Source organism: Gossypium arboreum, chromosome 13 (genome assembly GCF_025698485.1).
Source record: "Gossypium arboreum isolate Shixiya-1 chromosome 13, ASM2569848v2, whole genome shotgun sequence".
NCBI classification, from domain to species: Eukaryota; Viridiplantae; Streptophyta; class Magnoliopsida; order Malvales; family Malvaceae; genus Gossypium; species Gossypium arboreum.
In genome coordinates this window covers 114820912-114842494 of record NC_069082.1, presented here as the reverse complement: position 1 = coordinate 114842494, position 21583 = coordinate 114820912, and the positions used below count along the sequence as shown (strand labels likewise).

The 21583-nt window shown below is 31.4% G+C and overlaps 2 protein-coding genes and 2 long non-coding RNA genes across 14 annotated transcripts; 1 reads left to right on the top strand and 3 right to left on the bottom strand.

Annotated features, from left to right (window-relative positions):
- Positions 1-375: 375 nt before the first annotated feature.
- LOC128286531 (uncharacterized) lies at positions 376-1195 on the bottom strand. Its single transcript, XR_008277135.1, has 2 exons — positions 832-1195; positions 376-724 (listed from the first exon to the last, which is right to left on the bottom strand). It is a non-coding gene; the product is annotated as an uncharacterized LOC128286531 (long non-coding RNA).
- A 1758-nt stretch (positions 1196-2953) lies between these two features.
- On the top strand, positions 2954-5710 carry LOC108464258 (50S ribosomal protein L13, chloroplastic-like). Its single transcript, XM_017764450.2, has 4 exons — positions 2954-3376; positions 3798-3983; positions 4509-4679; positions 5366-5710. The coding sequence occupies exons 1-4, from the start codon at positions 3104-3106 to the stop codon at positions 5480-5482; spliced, it is 747 nt and encodes a 248-aa protein (XP_017619939.1). The 5' UTR covers positions 2954-3103; the 3' UTR covers positions 5483-5710.
- A 208-nt stretch (positions 5711-5918) lies between these two features.
- On the bottom strand, positions 5919-9105 carry LOC108462697 (uncharacterized). Its single transcript, XM_053024592.1, has 6 exons — positions 9085-9105; positions 8599-8773; positions 8130-8170; positions 7643-7831; positions 7279-7350; positions 5919-6182 (listed from the first exon to the last, which is right to left on the bottom strand). The coding sequence occupies exons 1-6, from the start codon at positions 9103-9105 to the stop codon at positions 6150-6152; spliced, it is 531 nt and encodes a 176-aa protein (XP_052880552.1). The 3' UTR covers positions 5919-6149.
- Positions 9106-12739: 3634 nt separating this feature from the next.
- On the bottom strand, positions 12740-18621 carry LOC108461775 (uncharacterized). 11 transcript variants are annotated; one of them, XR_008277024.1, is made up of 8 exons: positions 18091-18621; positions 17022-17114; positions 16303-16460; positions 15485-15608; positions 14765-14890; positions 14574-14689; positions 13273-13418; positions 12740-13003 (listed from the first exon to the last, which is right to left on the bottom strand). It is a non-coding gene; the product is annotated as an uncharacterized LOC108461775 (long non-coding RNA). The 11 variants fall into 11 exon arrangements; XR_008277029.1 differs by having other exon boundaries at positions 16372-16460; XR_008277023.1 differs by having other exon boundaries at positions 14765-14968; positions 16380-16460.
- Between the last annotated feature and the right edge of the window lie 2962 nt (positions 18622-21583).

Below are 21583 nucleotides of genomic sequence, written 5' to 3'. Positions count from 1 at the left end.
ATAAATGTTGTACAAATTCCATTAGTGGATTTATCATTGCATCATGCGTTCAACTTATACCAAATTCCATCCTTTCACTCTATTACAAGTTATATGCATTATTATTTTCATCTTATAACATAACAATTTCCATTAGTAGATTTATTGTCGAATTGAATTAATAAATTTATTTTAATCTTGACTCCAATTAACCGAATATGAAAATATAATCCATATACACAAATATCTATCAAATTCTCTGAAAGAGTGATGTGCAAAGTGCAACAGTAAAGTACACAATAACAAATCTTCAGTGTATGTTAAATATTAAAAATGTGCAAAGCACTATAACACAAATCTCTCGAGTACACTAAATTAACTCGCATGAACACAATCTTTAAATAACTCTATATATCTTATAACATATCAATTATACTTAAAACTTTTCAAAATTATTTAGTAAGATTATTTCGTCATTATCACATAAATTTCCAACATAAACAAAATAACTCACATTTAACAATCTACCACAAGCTAATTATTACATACACACCAAAGTTTCAATCGACCATCATAATCACCATTAAGCTAGTTTAATTAACAACCCAACAATCAGAATTCAGAGATAGTAATTTAGGAAAAAAAATATAGGACATTTCATAAAATAAGAGAGCACAAACCAAAATGTACTAATCTTCCAACGCTTTTATCTTCCTTTAATTTGAACTTTCGGTCACTTTTTTCACTTCACAAACACAATCAAAACAAAAAATTTTAATAAAATTAATAATAATTTAACACTAAAAATCCTAAATCGACTAATGTAAATGCATTTGATATAACGAAACTCACCTCCATCCTATCAAAACCCAATCCAAACTTCACAAATCTGAGTTGTAATGATTTGATATCAATTTACAACTAATAACATCACCAGATTCCATCAATAAATCTAACTCTTCCTACCTACCTTGAGTTTGACGTGAAAAGAGATGAAAATTTTGATTCAACTATCTTGATTGACGAAGAAAATAAGTAGAATCTCACTTACTTATCATTGATTGATTAAACTTGATGGAAATTTGGGAGAGAATTTGTGGATGTTCTTACGTGAAAATGAGTAGGAAACAACTGCTCCCTCCTATCAATTCAATTAATGGGTGGAAAAAATCACCTCCTAAATCCCTTCCTTTTGGCCCTAAATCATAAATTTGACTTTTCCTATAAAATAGTCTATAGCCCAAATTACAAAACTCTTTTAACACTAACTAATTTAATGAAATTTATTAATGGACCGAATTATATAAATTCTCGAAAAAAAATTACAACTTGGTAACTGCAGTTAACATAGTAGAGATTTTTTTTTTCTTATAACTCAAATTCTCATTTGATTGTCTTTCTATCAAGCAATCCGTTATTTCTTCTTCATCAAACACACTTTTCTGACCATGGTTGTCTCAATTATAGTGACCAAGTTGAATAGAGATTGGTATGAAGGACCTCTCTAAATCTATATTATTTTAAAACATAACTACCTTAAAAACTTATATCAGTTTTAAAACAGTGTAAAAATTTAAATTACCCTTTAAAATACTATTTTAAAAATAAATTAAACATATTTTAACCAAATCGTTCTAAATATTTATTAAAATATTCTTAACAAATTTTGAAAGTTTCACTAATACAAAATCAGTGTAAGACAAGAATAAATATATATTCGATGTAGAATTTAATTAATATAATGCACAACAAAATATCCACACATCTCTATTGCAAATGGTGGAACTCGAACATGAATTTTTAACATCCTAAGCATAATGTCAAATTTAAATTTTAAAAATAAATTTAAAATTAAAAAACATTAATTTCTGTTATATATATATATATATCACCTTTTTCAACTAAAAATGCTTTAAGAAAATAGTCTTCTACCAACATAATTCAATTACATTTTAAGAGTAATATTAGCTTTTAAAATCCGGTTTTTAACAGTTATTTAAACACTTATGTACAAACTATATTAGTAAAATTACTATTTTTAAAAAGGATTTAATATTTTTTGAAAATAAATACTTTGAATTATGCATAAAATAATTGAAATTATAAAATCAATTTTTTATATTCTAATATTTAAAAAATTAATATCAATCCATCCATAACATTTAAGTTAATTTAAAATAATAAATCAATATTTTTACAAAAACAAATTATTGCTTCCCTATGTTATCATTAGGCTAATATACTAAACAAGCCCTTAAACTATTATACTTTTGTTTAAACAAGTCCTTATACAATTTTTATAGTTAAATAACCCTAACCTATGATTTTTACTTATGAAAGTCCTTGATTTTAATGTTAAATTAAAAATGTTTTAAAATTTTAAATTGATATGAATTGGACGAGAATGGCTTATTAAATAAAAATTAATATTAAATTTTAAAATTTCTTGAAAGTTCTTATATATATAACATACTTAATCATTCTTTTGAAAACTTTGATTACTCTTTTAAATTTCATGTTGACGTTAAAGTGTATATAATTTTATTGCATCAATAAGAAATCAAATTAAGAGCTTGAAATTCAAAATATTTTTACATTAATATTAAAATCAAGGAATTTTATGAATAAAAGTCATAGGTTAGGGATGTAACTAAAAAATTTAATAGCTTGTTTAAATAAAGTGTAGTTTTAGTACACTAGTCTTATGATTTATATACCAATATATTTTATATATTACATTTGACCCCAAAAATATTATTTATTAGTTTTAATGGTTTTTATTCCAGAAATATTATATTTAAATTAATTTCTTATAGTATTACTAGTTTTATAAAAAAATTATAATATTATTTTAGTTAATACATGCATAGAAAAATTAGTTAAATTCAATATTGAAGGTTTGGGCTTTACTTCGTTGAATACAGATAACATGCGGCCCGAAGCTACTCTGGTCCAGTTCAAGCTAAATAACGATAACGAAGAGATTTTACAGTTTACTTTTGCTGCTGAAAAAGAAAAATGGAGGAAAAACTTCGGAAAATAAAGGCCATCTTATCCAATTTGAGCAAGTAGTTAACTGAAAACACCAAGAGTGAGTGAACCAGAGGAAGAGAAACCAAAGAAAATGGCACTCCTTTGCGCTTCAACCTCAGTCATCTTCTCTTCTTCTTCTTCTTCTTCAGAGAGGCCTTCCTTTGCTTCATTGAAAAGGACTATTCCCAGTAACCAAAGCTCATTTCTTGGGTTCTTCCCTGTAGTAGCATTGTCCAAACCTTCTTATGCTCGGACAACAACCTTGTCTTTCTCCAAACGGGATTTCAAGGTTTGCTGCCAGGACCTATCTCTTGTCCCTGAAAACCAACGTTGGATGTTCGAGGAATCCGAGGCTGATGGCCCTGTAATGCCTCTCTGTCTCTGTCTCTGTCTCTTTTTCTATTTCATTTCCTTTCTTAAATTTTTTCTTTTTCAAGGTTCTTTTCGTGAAAATTGGTGTTTTCCTCCCTTCAATTTTGATCTTAAAATTGGGATTGTTGTTGGTTTGAACTTTGAATTTTTAACAAGATATGGTAAAACTTTGTGCTTTTTGTAAAATTGGGTATTGTTTTTTTTTAATTAAATAGTTATGTTCTGAGTATGCGATGTGATTTCTCTTTACATTGCATCTTTTTCCTTTTCTTCACAAATATTAATGTGAGGTTGTATTCAAATTCTGTAACACTGTGTATAATTTATCTGCTTCTTACTATGTTCATGATGATATTTCTGCTTTTCTCCCTTGTTGCCTACTTAATTTGAATCATGTTCTTTTTTGCATGCAGGACATTTGGAACAACACATGGTATCCCAAAGCTAAAGACCACATTAATACTGAAAAAACATGGTATATTGTTGATGCAACTGACAAAATTCTGGGAAGACTGGCATCAACAATTGCTGTGCATATTCGTGGAAAGAATTTGCCCACTTATACTCCTAGTGTCGATATGGGTGCTTTTGTGATAGTGGTATGTAGTCTTTGTGGTCATTAGGTTTCTTGTTTAAGACTATTTTTTAGTTGTTTTCTTTATGAACACTTGTTTATGTTATTCTTTGCCATTGGCTAGATGTTGGAAAGAGGTTTAATCATGTAGAAAATGCTGTTTGCTTTTTACATGTTACAATTTCTCTCTAAAATGCTTTTTTCTTTTCATTTTGGATATGATTGTTCCTTTACATTGTCGAAGCCCTTTGGCCTTATTGCATTTGCTAATAGTAATGCAAGTCTATAGATCTTAGTTAGGGGTTTTTATGTTGTATCCTCTTACATATTATAAGTAGTTGATTTGATTGAAACATGATATAAGTTGTTTTCCACTCCATGACCTCTCGATATTTCTTCAGTTGTGAAACCGATATCGTTGCTAAAAACTTTACTAATTTGGCCATTTAGGGGAGGGAGCTTTAATGATACTGCCTGGTTTATCATAATATGTTTATCATTTGATCTAAAAATCCTAAAAAAAGATTTGGGCTGGATATCAACTCAATAGGTGAATGCTGAAAAAGTTGCTGTATCTGGGAAGAAAAGGACCCAGAAGCTCTACAGAAGGCATTCAGGAAGACCAGGTGGCATGAAAGTGGAAACATTCAACCAGCTGCAGCAGAGAATTCCTGAAAGAATCATTGAGCATGCTGTTCGTGGTATGCTTCCTAAAGGACGGGTGAGTTCGTTGGTTTAAAACTCATGACTAATAATAAGTAAATATGGGTTCAATATGAATCAGAATAAAGTTTCCAGCTAGCCCATATATCAATAATTCAGCTGCTAAATAAAAAGGATAGTAAAGCCTCGTAATTTATTTAATTGGTGATCAATATGAAGACTAATGACTAGTTTTTCTTGTTTGTATGTGGCATAGTCATTCTACTGCTAAACTTTCCACTTGGCTCAGACTAATTAGTAATTTTCCATAAGTGACTCTAGCCAGGTTGTCAGAAATGAGAAAAAACTGATCCTGGACTTCATATGTGCACACAGTGCTAAGCTAGTTTAAGTAGTCTCCTGTAATAGCTTTACCTGGGCAGCTTCGTATATGCACTTTGTCTTAGAACGATCAATTGAACTTGGCGGTTGAGGTTCTTTGCAAATAAGCATTACTTTGATAATAAGTATTGCAAAATAAAGCAGGTTAATTATAGGCGCATTCTGAGAGAAAATGAAACAATATATATATATATCAAGTTATTAAGTATCCATGAATTATGTCGGCTTTTGCATTCAATCCATTGGCTTCATTCTCTTCAAGAGGTGTTTACTTATTCAGGCAAGAATTTTGGTGTTTCTTCAAAAAAGGTGCATGGTTTTTATTAATTATTGCTAAGCTCTACACTAAACTGTCATTTTCAGCTTGGTAGAGCATTGTTTAACCACCTGAAGGTTTACAAGGGCGCTGATCATCCACATGAGGCTCAGAAGCCTATTGAGCTGCCTATACGGGACAAAAGGGTGCAGAAGCAGAGATAAACGAACTTAAAGCAGGGTCAGGATATTGGGAGCGAGAGGGAGAGAGAGCAAGCAATGTTGATTTCCATTTTCTCGTGTTTTTGGGGTATAAGTTTTATTATGTTGTTAAGTGGAATGCTAAACTCGTGGGAATTTAATGCTTTAGGTTTCAGTTGCTTTAATCTGTAATCTTGTAGCTGGTTGATGTTTGAACCAACTTTGATATGTTAATCAAATGATTCACACTAATATTCTTCTTTTCTTAAATTTAATGGTTGGACATTGAAACTCTTACCACGGACTCATATGAGAGAATTTAAAAGCTTATTTTTCGTCTAAAAGTTGAAGATTACAATAAGCAGCAGGCTTGTCAATTGAAACCAAAAATCCAGCATGCAGCCCCATCTCGAAGCACTACTCCTTTCAACCTATTATTCTAATTGCCATATTCACTCTCTTTTATAAAGCTTATACCACATATACCAAATTAAGTTCCAGTCATACATATATACCACACCAACACATATTTACATGTATCCTAAAAGAACTAACTGAAGGCAATTACCATTTAAGTTTAACAACTTCACAAATAACCAACATAAAATCAATTCACCTACTACATTGCATATAACCCAAGTTAAACATTTAAAAACTACCAAAAGATTTCCGGATAGTGTGATTCTTTGAGTCAATCCGATCGCCTGTTTCTACAAGAACGTATCTACAAGAAAACAATAGAAAAGACACAAGTAAGCTTATTTATGCTTAGTAAGTTCCACGGATTAAATACAATTGACATACCGAATAAATTTATCTAATACAGAATACAGAAAAGTCATAAATCATAATCATGTCATCCATAATCAAATCTCGGGTGACTTTTAAACTTAATTACAAATGGAACAATCCAATCAATTACATTATACCATTGAAAATAAACCAAATGAATGTTATAACGGACTTGGATACACGGTTAACCATCCAAACATATCAAAACGCTCAAATGAGCTAACCATCCGAGAACACACCTGGGCACCAAGTGCCAAGCCTGTAGGCTAACATCCCTCTGAAACACACCTTGGCACTGAGTGCCAAGCTCGAAGGCTTTACTTTGCCAAACCAAAGCCCTGCCATCTTATTCTACCAAATTCGTCAAGCAGGAAAATATACCTTCAAACAAGTGAAAAAGCATCTTCTCAGACTAACAAAACAGAACTGTATGAATATTAGTTATGTTATTGATTAGGATATAAGAAACTTTTGATTATCCAGTTAGAAGGTTCAGTATCTTAAGTTCCTTTCGGAAGTAATAATGATCACCAAATGATTAAACAATATGTCTCTGAAGAGCATCCTTCGCTCCATCACTAGATTTCCTCATAAATCGAAGAAGCAGTCGTTTAATGGGATTCAAGCATAAGAGCCAAGAGTCTATAAAAGATACATGATAACAGCAAATATATTATCATTTAGCAACACATAATAATTTCCAAACACGAGTCTTTTAACAAATAACTTATATAAAACATAAAATCAGCTGCCAAGAATTTCCATTCAAATACAGTAAATAAAAGGACAACTGCATTATTAATTATAGGCTGATCTGATGAGCTATAAGCTCAACTTGGATGGTCATAACTCATAAGTCATACCAGCATGGTTATCTTCTATTCTTGTTTGCTGTTTTATTTGTTTGTTATTATTATTGACTACAGATGCATGTAACTATGTTCTTTCTAGCAACAGAAAACTGATAATAGTTGATTCACCACACATGCCAAAAAGGAATGAAAAGTTAAATAGCAAAAACATAGAACCTCATATAGCTGCACGCTCTTGGACTCACTAAAGGCGTCATAAAAAGGCTTGCTCCAAGAATCGACCATAGCCTGACAAGGAAAAGGTGTTAAAATGCATCATCAACAACAACAACCAGAAACAAGAGAAAAGAAAAGTTAGCAACCAACATCTTTGTTTCTCATGTTTTTGTTGTTTTCATGACTGCAATTTAATGCTAACCCTCCATTGCCATGGAGCCGCTGATATGCCTCTTATCACAGTTTTACAGCAATGCACTATCTATTCAACATTCTCTTATCATGATAAAAATGGAAGATTTATAGCATCATTAAGAAATACATAAATTTAATCCAAAACAAACATAGAAAAAGGAAACCATACCTGAGAGTTTGCTCTAAATGATAGACAGACTAAAGATCCTTCAGGGACAGCCAACTTGCTAGCATCAACGCCACTTGCATCAAAAACAATCGCCAGCTTTGATTTTCTACCATCAGAATATATAACATCCCCGGCAGGAAACTTCCTTGCTGCAATTCCGGGAATTAGAATCTTATTTGCCAGTGCAATCTGCCAGGAAAAAAAATTAAAATGTTTACAGAAAGTAACATTAATTTTACTCAGAAATCAGTTGCAATTCAACTAATTTGAACAGATTTGCAAATGATATATCCTATATGTATATAAAAAGAACAAACCAGTTAATACCTTACACCGTGTTGTTTTAGCTCAGACATATCATCAAAATATCCTCTATTCAATTCATCAGCACTACCCTAAATGAAATTAAAACAATTATTTATACTAAATTTCATGGAAAAAAGAGCACGTAACAAAATTTCAATAAACAAACAAAGCTTAAACTTACAGTCTTGCTCGTTCTTTCTCGATTTTTTCCTTTCTTGCAAGCTGCACACACAGACAAAAAGTTAAAAAGAACTATAACTTAAAAAGTCAAATATTTTAGAGTTAAAAGGGGGGAGATGGAAGAATTGCCTTGTAAATATCGAAGAAGCGAATGGATGATTTTGAAGCGAAATGTTGTGGAGGTGAAGGGGAAATCTTTGGGTCATGACTTAGGAGGTATTAACAATTTGAAATCGAAGCTCGTGCCCGGTTTATCACCCGATTTACCCTCAACATTTTCGGTTTTCGATTTAGATTTCAACTCCCCCTCTAAGAACCCTCTTGCTCTTTCCAACAATCGATGGAATTTTATAGATCAAGAAAAAGAAACGGAAGAGAGGAAAAGAAAAACTCTATTGAGAGAAAGAAAAAGAGGGCAGAAAACTTGGAAGAGAGGAATATGGAAGGAACGGAGGGAGAAAATGTTTTACCTGAAGCTGCGATGAAGGATTGTCCGTCCGCTTTTTTCAGGTAAGAAAATGGGAGAGGGCAAAGTGGGGAGCGTGAAGGCCTCCTTAAACACCGAATGAGGAATCGGTGGTGAAGAAACAGAATAGAAATCAGACATTTCAATGCACAGGCCCGTAATAGGGCATTCCGTCGAACCTAACATGTGTTTAGGGTGGGGCCACGGAGGTTTTGTAATGGGCAATTTTAAAGACTTATTTCTCCTCTTCCTTAACCCAATTTAAATTAACTTACAATTGTTTAATCTTTTACTCACTGAAAATAAAAGTTGATGATTGTAATTCAGTGAAATAATAACACAAAATAAAAAAGTATGTAAATTAAGGAATATTTTAATAAAGAATAGCAAATAACTATTATAGAAACATAATTTAAATAAACTTACAATTGATTTCAATTTCTAAAAGTAAAAGACTATTAACATTCTAATTTAAGTGGAAAAATAACACTTGAAGTCCATATAAGTGCATGCTCTAAATTTAAAAATCTAATATTTGCACGCTCTAAATACCCATAAGTGCTAAAAATACATAGTTTCATCACCCACTTATTTTATTTCCTGACTTGAATTATTTGCAGGGACCAAGCTGCTACTGTTTTTCTGAAGGAACAAGTATGGGGAATTCTGTGCCAGATTGGGAATATCTACCAAAACTCTGTCTTCTTACTGTTTTTGAGAAAATAGATGAACCCATCAGTCTGGTTCAATTTGGTGCTGTTAGCAAATATTGGCATTCATTGTTCAATACTTTTCTCGACATCAAGAGGCGGTCCTCCACAAATCTAGTTCCAATGCTGATGATTCCATTCAAAAAGAGCGCCACAAAGCGAAAAATATACAGCCTACAAGCCAAATCAAAAATCGCTGAGATTGAATTCCCCAAGCCTAATACATGGAGATACTGTGGTTCTTGTTATGGTTGGTTAGCCACAGTGGATGAGAGCTTCAATATAACTCTTTCAAATCCTTTTGAAAATCTTAGCATCCGTCTTCCTCAGTTTGATAGCATGGCATATGATAGTGGGCACTACACATATAAAATTTTAAAGGTTGTGTTATCAGAGGATCCCTTGTTGCATCCGAATAATTTTGTAGTTGTTGTAATTTATAGTGTTTATGGCAGATTAGCCTTCTACCGACCTTGTCAAGAAAATTGGATATACATGGACGTCAATGAAGATCAATCTCTTTTCCTTGATATTCTTTTCCATAAAGGTTTGGTTTATGCTATAGGGCACTACAACAATCTTGTATGGTTCGATGTTAATGGTGTAGAAGATGATGAAAGTTCAAAGCCACCAAAATTGAACACACTCGTGCCAACAATTCTAAGGCTTGAGAATTATTCACATAGAGCATATCTTGTTAGGTCATCTATGGGAAATTTATACTCCATTCATAAACATTTAAAATTTGAAGAGGTTGGTGAAAGAAGTGTTCATTCTATAAAAAAATTCACTGTTTTCAAGTTGATTTTAGATGATGAAAATAGTAGATTGTTAGAAAAGAAAGAGGTACAGAGTATAGATGGAGATATAGTCTTTGTGGGTGATAATAGGACATTAGCAGTTTCAGCTTTGGATTTTCCTGAAGGCCACCCTAATTCTATATATTTTACGGATGATTTTATTGATACGGATACATATGAGCCATTTGGTCCTCGAGATATTGGTATTTTTCATTTGAAAGATGGAAGCTTGGAAAAATATTATCAATTCAAGTCCTCACACAAAGATCTTCCTCCTTACATTTGGATCTCGCCATCAATAGAGTATAATTAGAGTTTAGGATTGATGTTTTACTTTATTGTTATCATTCTCTTCACAAAATTTGTCATTCTTAAATTTTACTCAATTATTATACAATTGTTTTATGTATTTGCTAATATTAAGTTTACTCAATTTGTTTTATTTATAGAAATATTAATTAGAGCGAGAATAACTGTTACAAAAATAAATAACTATTATAGAACTTACAATTGATTTGAACTTCTAAAGTGGAAGACTATTAACATCCTAATTTAAGTGGAATAATAACACTTGAACTATTTGGAAGAAGGAAAACTATTGACATCATCTCATGTGGCCATTCTTTTCTCTTTGTGAGGCTTTTTGCTCTTCAGAAGTTACTGAAAATCCTGGAATCAAGAATAGAGCCTAATTTTGTCGAGTTTCTGACTATTGACGGTTTTGAGTATCTCAAAGAAAACCGCCCATCACTGCAGTCAGAGCTACTCAAGACCGTTGCAGGAAGTGAGGAAGAATTCAGTGGAGGGAGAAAGAGGCAGAGCGTGTGGGCACAGTTTTCTGATGGTGGTGGCGATGGCGAGGGAGTCCAAGGCAAGAGGAATGATGCCGCCACCGCCGCTGATGGAAATATGTTGGTACATTTGCCTTGGCCTCTTTTTACGAATGTTTCTTTTTTCTTTTAATGTCTGTGACTAAGTTACCTTTGCAATGTAATTATGTTGGGTGCATGCTGGTACAGTGCATGAAATACAGTATAATTTGCTTTTTAGGTTTGTATAAAAAAAAATTAAATAAACCACCTTAAAGAAGAAAACAAAAATCCATTGAAAATCATGTTTACCAACCATAAACTATTATACTGTATTTCGAAGAAGGAGCAAGCTGCTACTGTTCATAGTTTGTAGAACTAATTTAACTGTTTTTCTAAAGGAAAAAGTATTGGGAATATCTACCTATACTCTGTCTTTTTACTGTTCAATTTGGCGCTGTTACATGTATTTAATAGAGCAGAGATGGGGTTAACCAAAACAATCAATGCTACGGACACGCATAAATGGCATCATTTCTGGTTTTATTTGGGATTTTATCCTACTTTGACATCATGCATGGATCACAATAACATGATACTTTTGTTTTTTTTTATTTCTCAATGTATCTATCGGAGCGAGCCCAGTAACTAATCCTCCACATTCTATTAGCCCATTAAGGGGTAGATGCTGACAACAAGTTCTAAAGCTGCTCTATACTGAGAGTGAGTATCCAACCCTCGACCATTGGTTAAGATAGGAGAGACCCTTACCATCTCACCTAACTCTCGTGAATAACCTGATACTTTAATTACACGCACAGCATTGCGACATCCTCCGCCAAGCTGCTATAGCCGGAGGCCTCCTAGTAAATGCAATGAATAACACCACATTAGTTGGTTCCGGAGCAAATTCTTCATAATATGTTTAATGATGCTACCTGGTTTATCATAATATGTTTATCATTTGGTCTAAAAATCCTAAAAAATGATTTGTGCTGGATATCAACTCAATAGTTAAATGCTGAAAAAGTTGCTGTATCTGGGAAGAAAAGGACCCAGAAGCTCTACAGAAGGCATATTCAGGAAGACCAGGTGGCATGAAAGTGGAAACATTCAACCAGCTGCGGCAGAGAATTCCTGAAAGAATCATTGAGCATGCTGTTCGTGGTATGCTTCCTAAAGGACGGGTGAGTTCGTTGGTTTAAAACTGATCATGACTAATAATATGTAAATATTGGTTCAATATGAATCAGAATAAAGTTTCCAGCTAGCCCATATATCAATAATTCAGCTGCTAAATAAAAAGGATAGTAAAGCCTCGTAATTTATTTAATTGGTGATCAATATGAAGACTAATGACTAGTTTTTCTTGTTTGTATGTGGCACAGTCATTCTACTGCTAAACTTTCCACTTAGCTCAGACTAATTAGTAATTTTCCATAAGTGACTCTAGCCAGGTTGTCAGAAATGAGAAAAAACTGATCCTGGACTTCATATGTGCACACAGTGCTAAGCTAGTTTAAGTAGTCTCCTGTAATAGCTTTACCTGGGCAGCTTCGTATATGCACTTTGTCTTTGAACGATCAATTGAACTTGGCGGCTGACGTTCTTTGCAAATAAGCATTACTTTGATAATAAGTATTGCAAAATAAAGCAGGTTAATTATAGGACATTGAAACTCTTACCACGGACTCATATGTTAAAAGCTTATTTTTCGTCTAAAAGTTGAAGATTACAATAAGCAGCAGGCTTGTCAATTGAAACCAAAAATCCAGCATGCAGACTACTCCTTTCAACCTATTATTCTAATTGCCATATTCACTCCCTTTTATAAAGCTTATACTACATATACCAAATTGAGTTCCAGTCATACATATATACCACACCAACACATATTTACATGTATCCTAAAAGAACTAACTGAAGGCAAACACCATTTAAGTTTAACAACTTCACAAATAACCAACATAAAATCAATTCACCTACTACATTAAATATAACCCAAGTTAAACATTTAAAAACTACCAAAAGATTTCCGGATAGTGTGATTCTTTGAGTCAATCCGATCGCCCGTTTCTACAAGAACGTATCTACAAGAAAATAATAGAAAAGACACAAGTAAGCTTACTTATGCTTAGTAAGTTCCACGGATTAAAAACAATTGACTTACCGAATAAATTTATCTAATACAGAATACAGAAAAGTCATAAATCATAATCATGTCATCCATAATCAAATCTCGGGTGACTTTTAAACTTAATTACAAATGGAACAATTTAATAGTTACATTATACCATTGAAAATAAACCAAATGAATGTTATAACGGACTCGGATACACGGTTAACCGTCCAAACATACCAAAATGCTCAAATGAGCTAACCATCCGAGAACACACTTGGGCAACAAGTGCCAAGCCTATAGGCTAACATCCCTCTGAAACACACCTTGGCACTGAATGCCAAGCTCGAAGGCTTTACATCCGCCCCTGGAACACACCTGAATCACTATAATATAATACAATAGTTTGCAACAAATGCTGAACTTCAGTATATTCAGTAAATAAGAATAAAATAGAATCATCATCTCAATATCAATCAATCTCGTACAACTTGCGATATAACCTATTGGCATGCCAACTGTATTCTATCCTAAGTTCATCGATTTACTTATTTATCAAATAACAACATTCAATATGATTTCTTTTTCAAATCAACCCACTTACTACAATTCAACACTTTCAAATCGTTTAATGATTTCAATTTGACAAAGAGAAATTCAATAGCCAAGAAAAGAAGGAAGGGAGCATGAAATAGGGAAATAATAGACAAAGATGGTGGAAAGAAGATTAGGGGAAAGATGAGCTGATTAACTAATATTAGTTAGGTATTATACTAGGGTTTCTAACCCTAGGGGCGGCAATTTAGGCATTTAAACACGGTTTTTGTCGAAATTTAAAAAATATAAAAGTAAGAGGACTCAAACTAAAGTCTCTAGCAAAATTCTACTACTACACAACCACTAGTCTAGATATCATTTTTATACACAAATGTTCATAGCATCACCATAAGAATCAAGGTGTGACATATATTTTGTGTAAATTAATAACTTAAGAGTGTAAAAGCTCTTAAACTTAAAAAAAAAGAAAAGAAAAAAAAGCAATTAAGTTTCTTTTTTTCATTTTGCACTCAATTGAGTACTTGAACAAATAAAATCACTGCAGCAAAATTGACTTTTAGCGGCGTTTTTACAAGCGCCGCAAAAAACGCCTCTATAGACGGCGCCACTAAAGTTTGTGGCGTTTATTTAAAAAAATGCCGCTAATAATATTTTGATAATGAATTTTAAATTTTTTATATTTTCATGACTTTTATAATATTTTTTAAATTTCATTACCTTTAGCGGCGTTTGTGGGAAAAGCGCGCTAAAGGTAATGAAATTTAAAAAATATATTATAAAAGTCATGAAAATATAAAAAATTTAAAATTCATTATCAAAATATTGAGAAGAATAATATCCATGATATAAATATAAAAATTTTCTATTAAAATTTTAACTAAAAATATTAAAATAAAAATAAAATTTAGAATCAAAACTAAAATAAATAATAAAAATTTGATTAAATATAAATATATCAATGAAATAAGGACTTAAATCTTAACCATGTAAAATATAAGATATTATCATCAAGATTTACATCCTCATCTTGCTCAAATTTTGGTGGCTTGTACCCTTTCTTGAACCATTCATCTTGTAGAATTTCAGGAATAGTTATACGCTGCCAAAAAAAACATGCAGAATTTCAACCAAAATGCACGCGCTAAAGCTTATACCGTGATCAAAGATTGCATACCTGGAAATGTAAGCTATTGAGGCAACGTGCAATCTGTCTGAAAAGCGGAACCATACATCGTTGGAACTCCACAGACTGTATTGCTTCAAGTACTTCCTCAAGTTCCCCGAGGAAGAGAACTTCCTTCTGACAATTAGTCAAAGGCCAATACTTCAACAACCCTCTAATAACCGTATCAGCTAACTTATAATCCTTCTCAACAAACTGTATAATACAATAATCCTTCTCAACAAACCGTATCAGCTAGTAAATGGGCATAACATTATATATAATTTATTTATCATATAAGATTTTTGAAATTATATAATTTAGTTTAAGGAATTTAATGTCAGAACTAAATTTCATTTTTTAAAAGGAAAAATCGATTAAAATAGCCAAATTAGAGTATAAATACTAAATCAATAACATAAACATAGTGCAATGACAAACAGTAGAATTTGACATATATATAATACTTTAAAAAAGTTATAAACACAATTTTTAAAAAATCATTTATATGTAACTCAACAGAAATTATAAACAAGAATGGGCTCTTACAGTTCATTTGTCAACTTAAGAACACTTGATTATAATATGGTAGGAGAGGTTTGAATATAAAAAAAAAAGCATTCAAAGTATGACTGGACCTCCAATTGATCAAACAAAAGAATACATAAATAAGACATCATCAAGGCAAGATTTAGACCAAAAGGCCAGCTTTGAACAACTCTCATAGCTTACCTTCAGATCTTGAACTGCTTGTTCCCTTGTAATTTCCTTTTGCTGGCGAGAACGTTTGAGAAAGCCAATGCATAACTCAACTCGAAATCACAGTTCTGAAGCCTTTGCTCAATTCCACCCCAAACTATATTTTATCAAGACATGAAAGTGAATGATAAACCTCAAACACCTCACTCTTTAATTACGTACAAAAGATTGGCAAAATGCTTTAAATAAAAATGGTATTTCCTACATAAATACAAAGTCCTATTGCCTTTGTACAATTCTCAGGGCTTTAACAATGGCATCTCTCAAATCAAATGGTTAATATTCTACATATCTCTTCAACAAAAACAACAGAGTGGTAAAACTAAAACTAACCCTAAAAGGTAAAAATAAGAAAAAAGGGGAAAAAATGATACAAGAACATCAGAAAATGCACATCAGCAGCGTAAATCCCTATTACATCACATTCAGTCTTTTTTTTCTTTTTCTCTTCAGAAATCAGAGGACTTAAAGCAATTTCAAGCCATAAATATCATCATACACAACATCGGTTTCGGCTTTGGTTTCATTCGAGTGCTAATTAACTAAAACATAAAATGGGAGAAGCAAAAATAAAAATAAATAAATAAAAAGCATGAGTTTCACTTCTACATGAATGCTGCTGGCAAAAGGAAAAACACCAATCCTACTACCTCTTTCGAATTTTAGAATGCTGTGATCATTGTATAGATTTTAAAAGGCATGTGAAAGTTATTTGACATAGGTTGTTGGAAGTATAATTTTCAAATTCTACATACTTCAGATGAATCCAATAGAATGATTTCTAGACTCACAAAAGTATGCTACTCTTCGTGAAACCAATTATACGTTCGAGTTTTGATTAATCCTTTGTCCTCATATACCTACTCACCACATTGCCAAGAGCATTTATCAATGAGACTGGATCAAAAATTGTGCCCACTTTTGGGTCATGTATGGAGTTAAAAATGACCTGCAGAGAACCAAAGTTATGCAGCTTGTTATCTAATCATATAGAATTAGTGGTTAAAAGGGAGTTTCAAAATATAACTGAAAAGTGTCTAGTTATCGAGTACCTTAGTCATTTGTATTACTTAATGTTCGAATATAAATACATAGGAGATTACCACATTGGTAGACTATTTTTTCCTCGTTAACAAGAACACTCAAGTCTATGGATTGTAAAACTAATCAAGATTGTTTGCATGAGATAGGAAAGGAAAGATCTAACCCAATACATGTATTTCAACAGAGCCCATTTTGGAGACAAAAACATGGCTATTAATAAGGTGCCAAATAGCTTCTTGGTTAAAATGAGGAGATTGGGGTTTGAATGGAAGTAGTAGATAGTGGACTGGCTTCCACAAGGAACGCAAGGAAATTGTAGGGAACTTTCTAGTTCTAGGATTGGTTCTCCTCTAAATAAACTGGCTTAATAGAACCAACTCTGAGTGATCATATGAGTCAGTTAACATTAGCAGCTGTGAGAAATTTAGTTTAATAAGAATGGAGATATGGTTATATGCAAAAATACCACGTCAAAGATTCCTTGTGAAGATAAACTTTGGATGTCTATGGGAATTTCACCACCTTTGGGCACCAGAAGGGTATTGATATACTGACTTGGCTGCACAAAGACATGAACTACAATAAATGAGATTTTCTTTCTGTTTTCCTTTCTTTCTTTTTCTTTTTTTTTTTGGCACAAGAGAATTACTCATTCTTGAGTCTTCTCTGTGTCTATACTTCAGTCTTTAATTAAGGAAAATGTTTTCAAATTCAAGATAGATAACTGAAAAAGCTCAAAGCTAATTTCAACAGAACTTATTGGTTCTGAAATAAGCTTCCGCATGAAGTACACACTAACATTGCTCGGTTGTTTCCTCAGTATGGAATACAAAGACAACAGCACAACACATATAGCTATATTGATTCCGGCAGAAGTTAAAAGAGCTCCAATGTCCATCTCAGTTCCCTCTAACCTTTTATTCAAGCTTAAGAAATTCAATAACTAAAGCACTGAACCGAGAAAGGACATGTCAATATTACTTCCAATTTGCTCAAAACAGAGTTCTTTTGATGACTACTAATGCAGAAAGTAGTTTGGCTCAACCTGAAACAGAATCAAGTGCTGCAAAATGGATCTGGGAATTTTCATAGTTCAAAAACCCAAATTTAAAACCATTCTCTTAGATCAAATCTCAAAAAAGAAAAAAAAAACGAAGAAAAACTTCAATAAAATTTCAAGTAAGAAAAACAATGCTTAAACTAAACGCAGATGAAAAACATCATCAAACTTTAAAAAATTAATAAAACCCCTAAATAAAAGTTGTTTTTAACTCTAATTTTCTTTCTAATAGAGCTACCGAAAATTTTCAACTATCTTTTTCCTACCTGACTAAATTTCCAAACCATTTCTTCTTCTTTTTCCTTTCGATGAATCTCTATATTTCCAAGACAAAAGATTATACAAAAACTCAAGTAAAAAAAATAAAATAAAAATTGCTCCTAACAATTAGTTCAAGAAGGAAACTCAAACGAAATTAAATCAATTTAGTTAAACAACCTAGGAAAAAAATAAAGATTAAATAAACTGAAAGTACCTGGGCAAATATCAGAGGCCAAAAAAGCGTAAGAACTTTGAAAAGGTTCCCAACGCAAAGAGATTCTGAAGCAAAATGGTTGGCTTAAAAAAGTAGGGAACAAAATACATAAGAAAATTGTGAGCTATCACTTGTACGCCAAATGCTATGCTTTTCCTTCAACTTCAAATAAAAACAAAAATAAAATTCGACCAATTTGCTGACAGAGAAAGAAATCAAGAGCCCTAATTCGGAAATAAATTTTTATAAAAGATTGTATTATCTTCAAAGAATTTCATTTATTGACAAAAAAATTTAGTTCATACACACGCAAAAAAGAGTTTATAGTTTTTCTATTAGGGAAGAAGATTCGACGGCGGAGATTGCTGCCTCTCGTCGTCCTTAGACATTTGGTGTTGTTGGAAATGGGAAATTTGGGGGCAAATTTTCAGAGTAAAAGGAAAAAAGATTACTTGGGGGATTTAGGGCACGCGACAGAAATGGGAAGAAGAGGGAATAATGGGCGGGTAATCAAAAATTATTGGTCTTTTGCGGCGTTTTCATAAAAAAACGCTACTATAGCTTAATCTTTTGCTGCGTTTTCACTAAAAACGTCACTATTATTCAATTTTATTTTTTTATTTTTTACATTTTTTATTTTTTCTTTCAAAATTTTTGTGTTGAGTTTATCATTTTTTTTAAATTTTGAATATTAAATTTTTAACTGAAATATAGATTAAAATATTAAATATTAAATTTTTAAGTTTTTTATTTTTAAATTTTTTATTTTTATTTTTATTTTTTATTTTTATTTTTTATTTTTATTTTTAAATTTTAATTTTTTGAATATTTTTATAATTTTAAATTAACATATAAAACACAAAAGGAAACTTTAATAGAAATAAAATGGAATCGATGAATTAAAAAAATACAAAATGACAAAGCAATACAAGTATTATTCTTTTAAGTATAAATACATCAATATATTTTATCTTGAATAAATATAAATATTTATATATGCAATATAATTGTGTTAATAATTTACAAGAACTGGATCAAATTAAAGTTCATGCATGTATACAATTGCACACTAAACCATTGTTCACGTATGCTTTTGGGATTTAACCCATTTTGATATATATTTTTTAAAAATAATAATTTATATTTATCTTATTTAGATTTATATTATAAAAAATCTAATATACACAAGTTAAGTAGTTCACCATATTTACCCCTAAACTCTAAAAATTAAACCCCAAATCTTAAACCATAAACCCTAAATCCTAGCCATGAACATATATATACTTAATATCCATATGAAATTCATTTTTTAGATTTTAGGGTTTACAGTTTAAGAGTTTATGATTTATGGTTTATAGTTTAGGGTTTATAATTTACGATCTATAGTTTATGGGTTTAGAGGTTAGTTTTAAGGCTTGGGGTTTAAGGGTTGGGGTTTAGGGGTTGGAGTTTTAAGGGTTTATGATTTGAGATTTAAGGTCTGGTGTTTAAAGAGTTATTGATTAGTGTTTATAGTTTTAGGGATTTATGGTTAGAGATTTAAGGTTTGGGGGTTAAAAGATTATTGATTTAAGGGGTTAGGGTTTAAAGAAAGCCATAACATTGATTTTAACAGCTTCGTAACTTAATTAAATGAAAACTTCTAATTAAATAGTTTAGTTATCAAAGTGTAACTTTTCATGATTAAGTAACTAAAATGAAATTAACTTTCCCATAGCTAAGTGAATGGTCTAGTTAATTTATATTGTTTATAAAGTCGGTTTTAGATATGATCAAAATAAAATCAAATTCAAAATAAAAATAAGACCTTATTTAATCTGTTACTTTACCATAAATTCGTTAGGGATTTAGGATGTCGAATTTGGGAATGTATGATAATATTTTAGGGATTTAGGATGAGGAAGAAGGGGAAAATAGAACTGGGGAAAAACGGGAAAAATGTTAAGTGTATCAGGTGTGGGTAAAAAATAAGACAGCTAAACGACAAATTTTTTAACAAAATAATTTAACATTAGCAGCGTTTATAACCTAGCGCCACTAAAAATGCACCTATTGCGACGTTTAGGATTTTAGGGGTTATAGTTTAGTGTTTAGGGCTTGTTAGGGCTTAGAGGTTTACTATTTTAGGGGCTATAGATTAGTGTTTTATATTTTTTTTGGGGTTTAGGATTTTAGGAGTTACATGACTTTTAGTGGCGTTTTACCAAAAGCGCCGCTAATGCTATGGTCTTTAGCGGCATTTTACCAAAAGCGCCGCTAATGCTCTGTTTTTAGCGGCGTTTTAACAAAAAACACCGCTATTGCTCAATTTTTAGCGGCGTTTTAGCAAAAACGCCGCTATTGCTTTGTGTTTTATAATTTTTGCGGCGTTTTTTGATAAAACGCCGCTAAAGCCCTATTTTCCTATAGTGAATGATTAAAAAAAGCCTTTGACAATTGACTTTAACAGTTGACTGTAAAAGTTAACTGTCCCTAATTTTTTTTAGTTAAAACCACCACGTGTCACAACTACAGTATGAAATGTGGCAAACAAATATAAAAAATAAAAAATAATAAAATTTATTAAATTTAAAAAACATATAAAAATATTAAAAATTAGAAAAAAAATTATAAAATACATAAAAAAGACCCTTTAACGGTTAACTTTAATCGTTGAACATTAAAGTTAACGACCTCCAATTTTTTCAGTTTAAGCTATTACCTGTCGCAACACAACATGGCATGTGGCAGAAAATAATAAAAAACATAAAAATCATTAAAAGTTTTAGAAAACTATTAGAAAATGACAAAATGCATTAATAGCTACAAGGATGCCCACTTTTTTTTTAAATATTTCTAAAGTTTAGGTAGAAATTGATTTGTTAAACAAAGCCGAAAAGAAAATATTGAATGTACGTAAGTAGAAGGAGAAATGTAAGCAAAACCAAGGCAACATTGTGTTGTGTTGATTATGATTGACTTGAGCGTAGTGGAGAAACATAATAATGGGATATGATAATTTTTATATTTTTTTTACATTTTTATCATTTTCTTAGAATTTATAAATTTTATTTATATTTCTATATATTTTATAGTTTTGATGATTTTTATATTTTCTTTTACAATTTTATACTTTTTTTCTAAATTTTAGTAATTTTATATTTTTATCAAAATTTAATGATTTTATAACTTTTATTAATTTTTTATTTTTTTCGACATATCACGCTGTGGTTGTGACACGTGGTCGCTTTAACTAAAAAAAAATTAAGAACACATAATATTTCAGACGCTTTCATTTGTTCAGTCAAAACAAAAAACTTTCTATTTGATAACTATCGTTAGGATAATCTTCCATTTTAATCAGTCGGCTGCCAAGACGTCATTTTAATCTGAGCTAGCTGCAGTAGCCAAACATGCTAACCTGGTACGTGTTTAATTCAGATCATACATTTTCACCGCCTTGCCTTTTATTCCTTCGTCGGTTTTGAGAATTAGGAAATGGCTAAAGAAAATA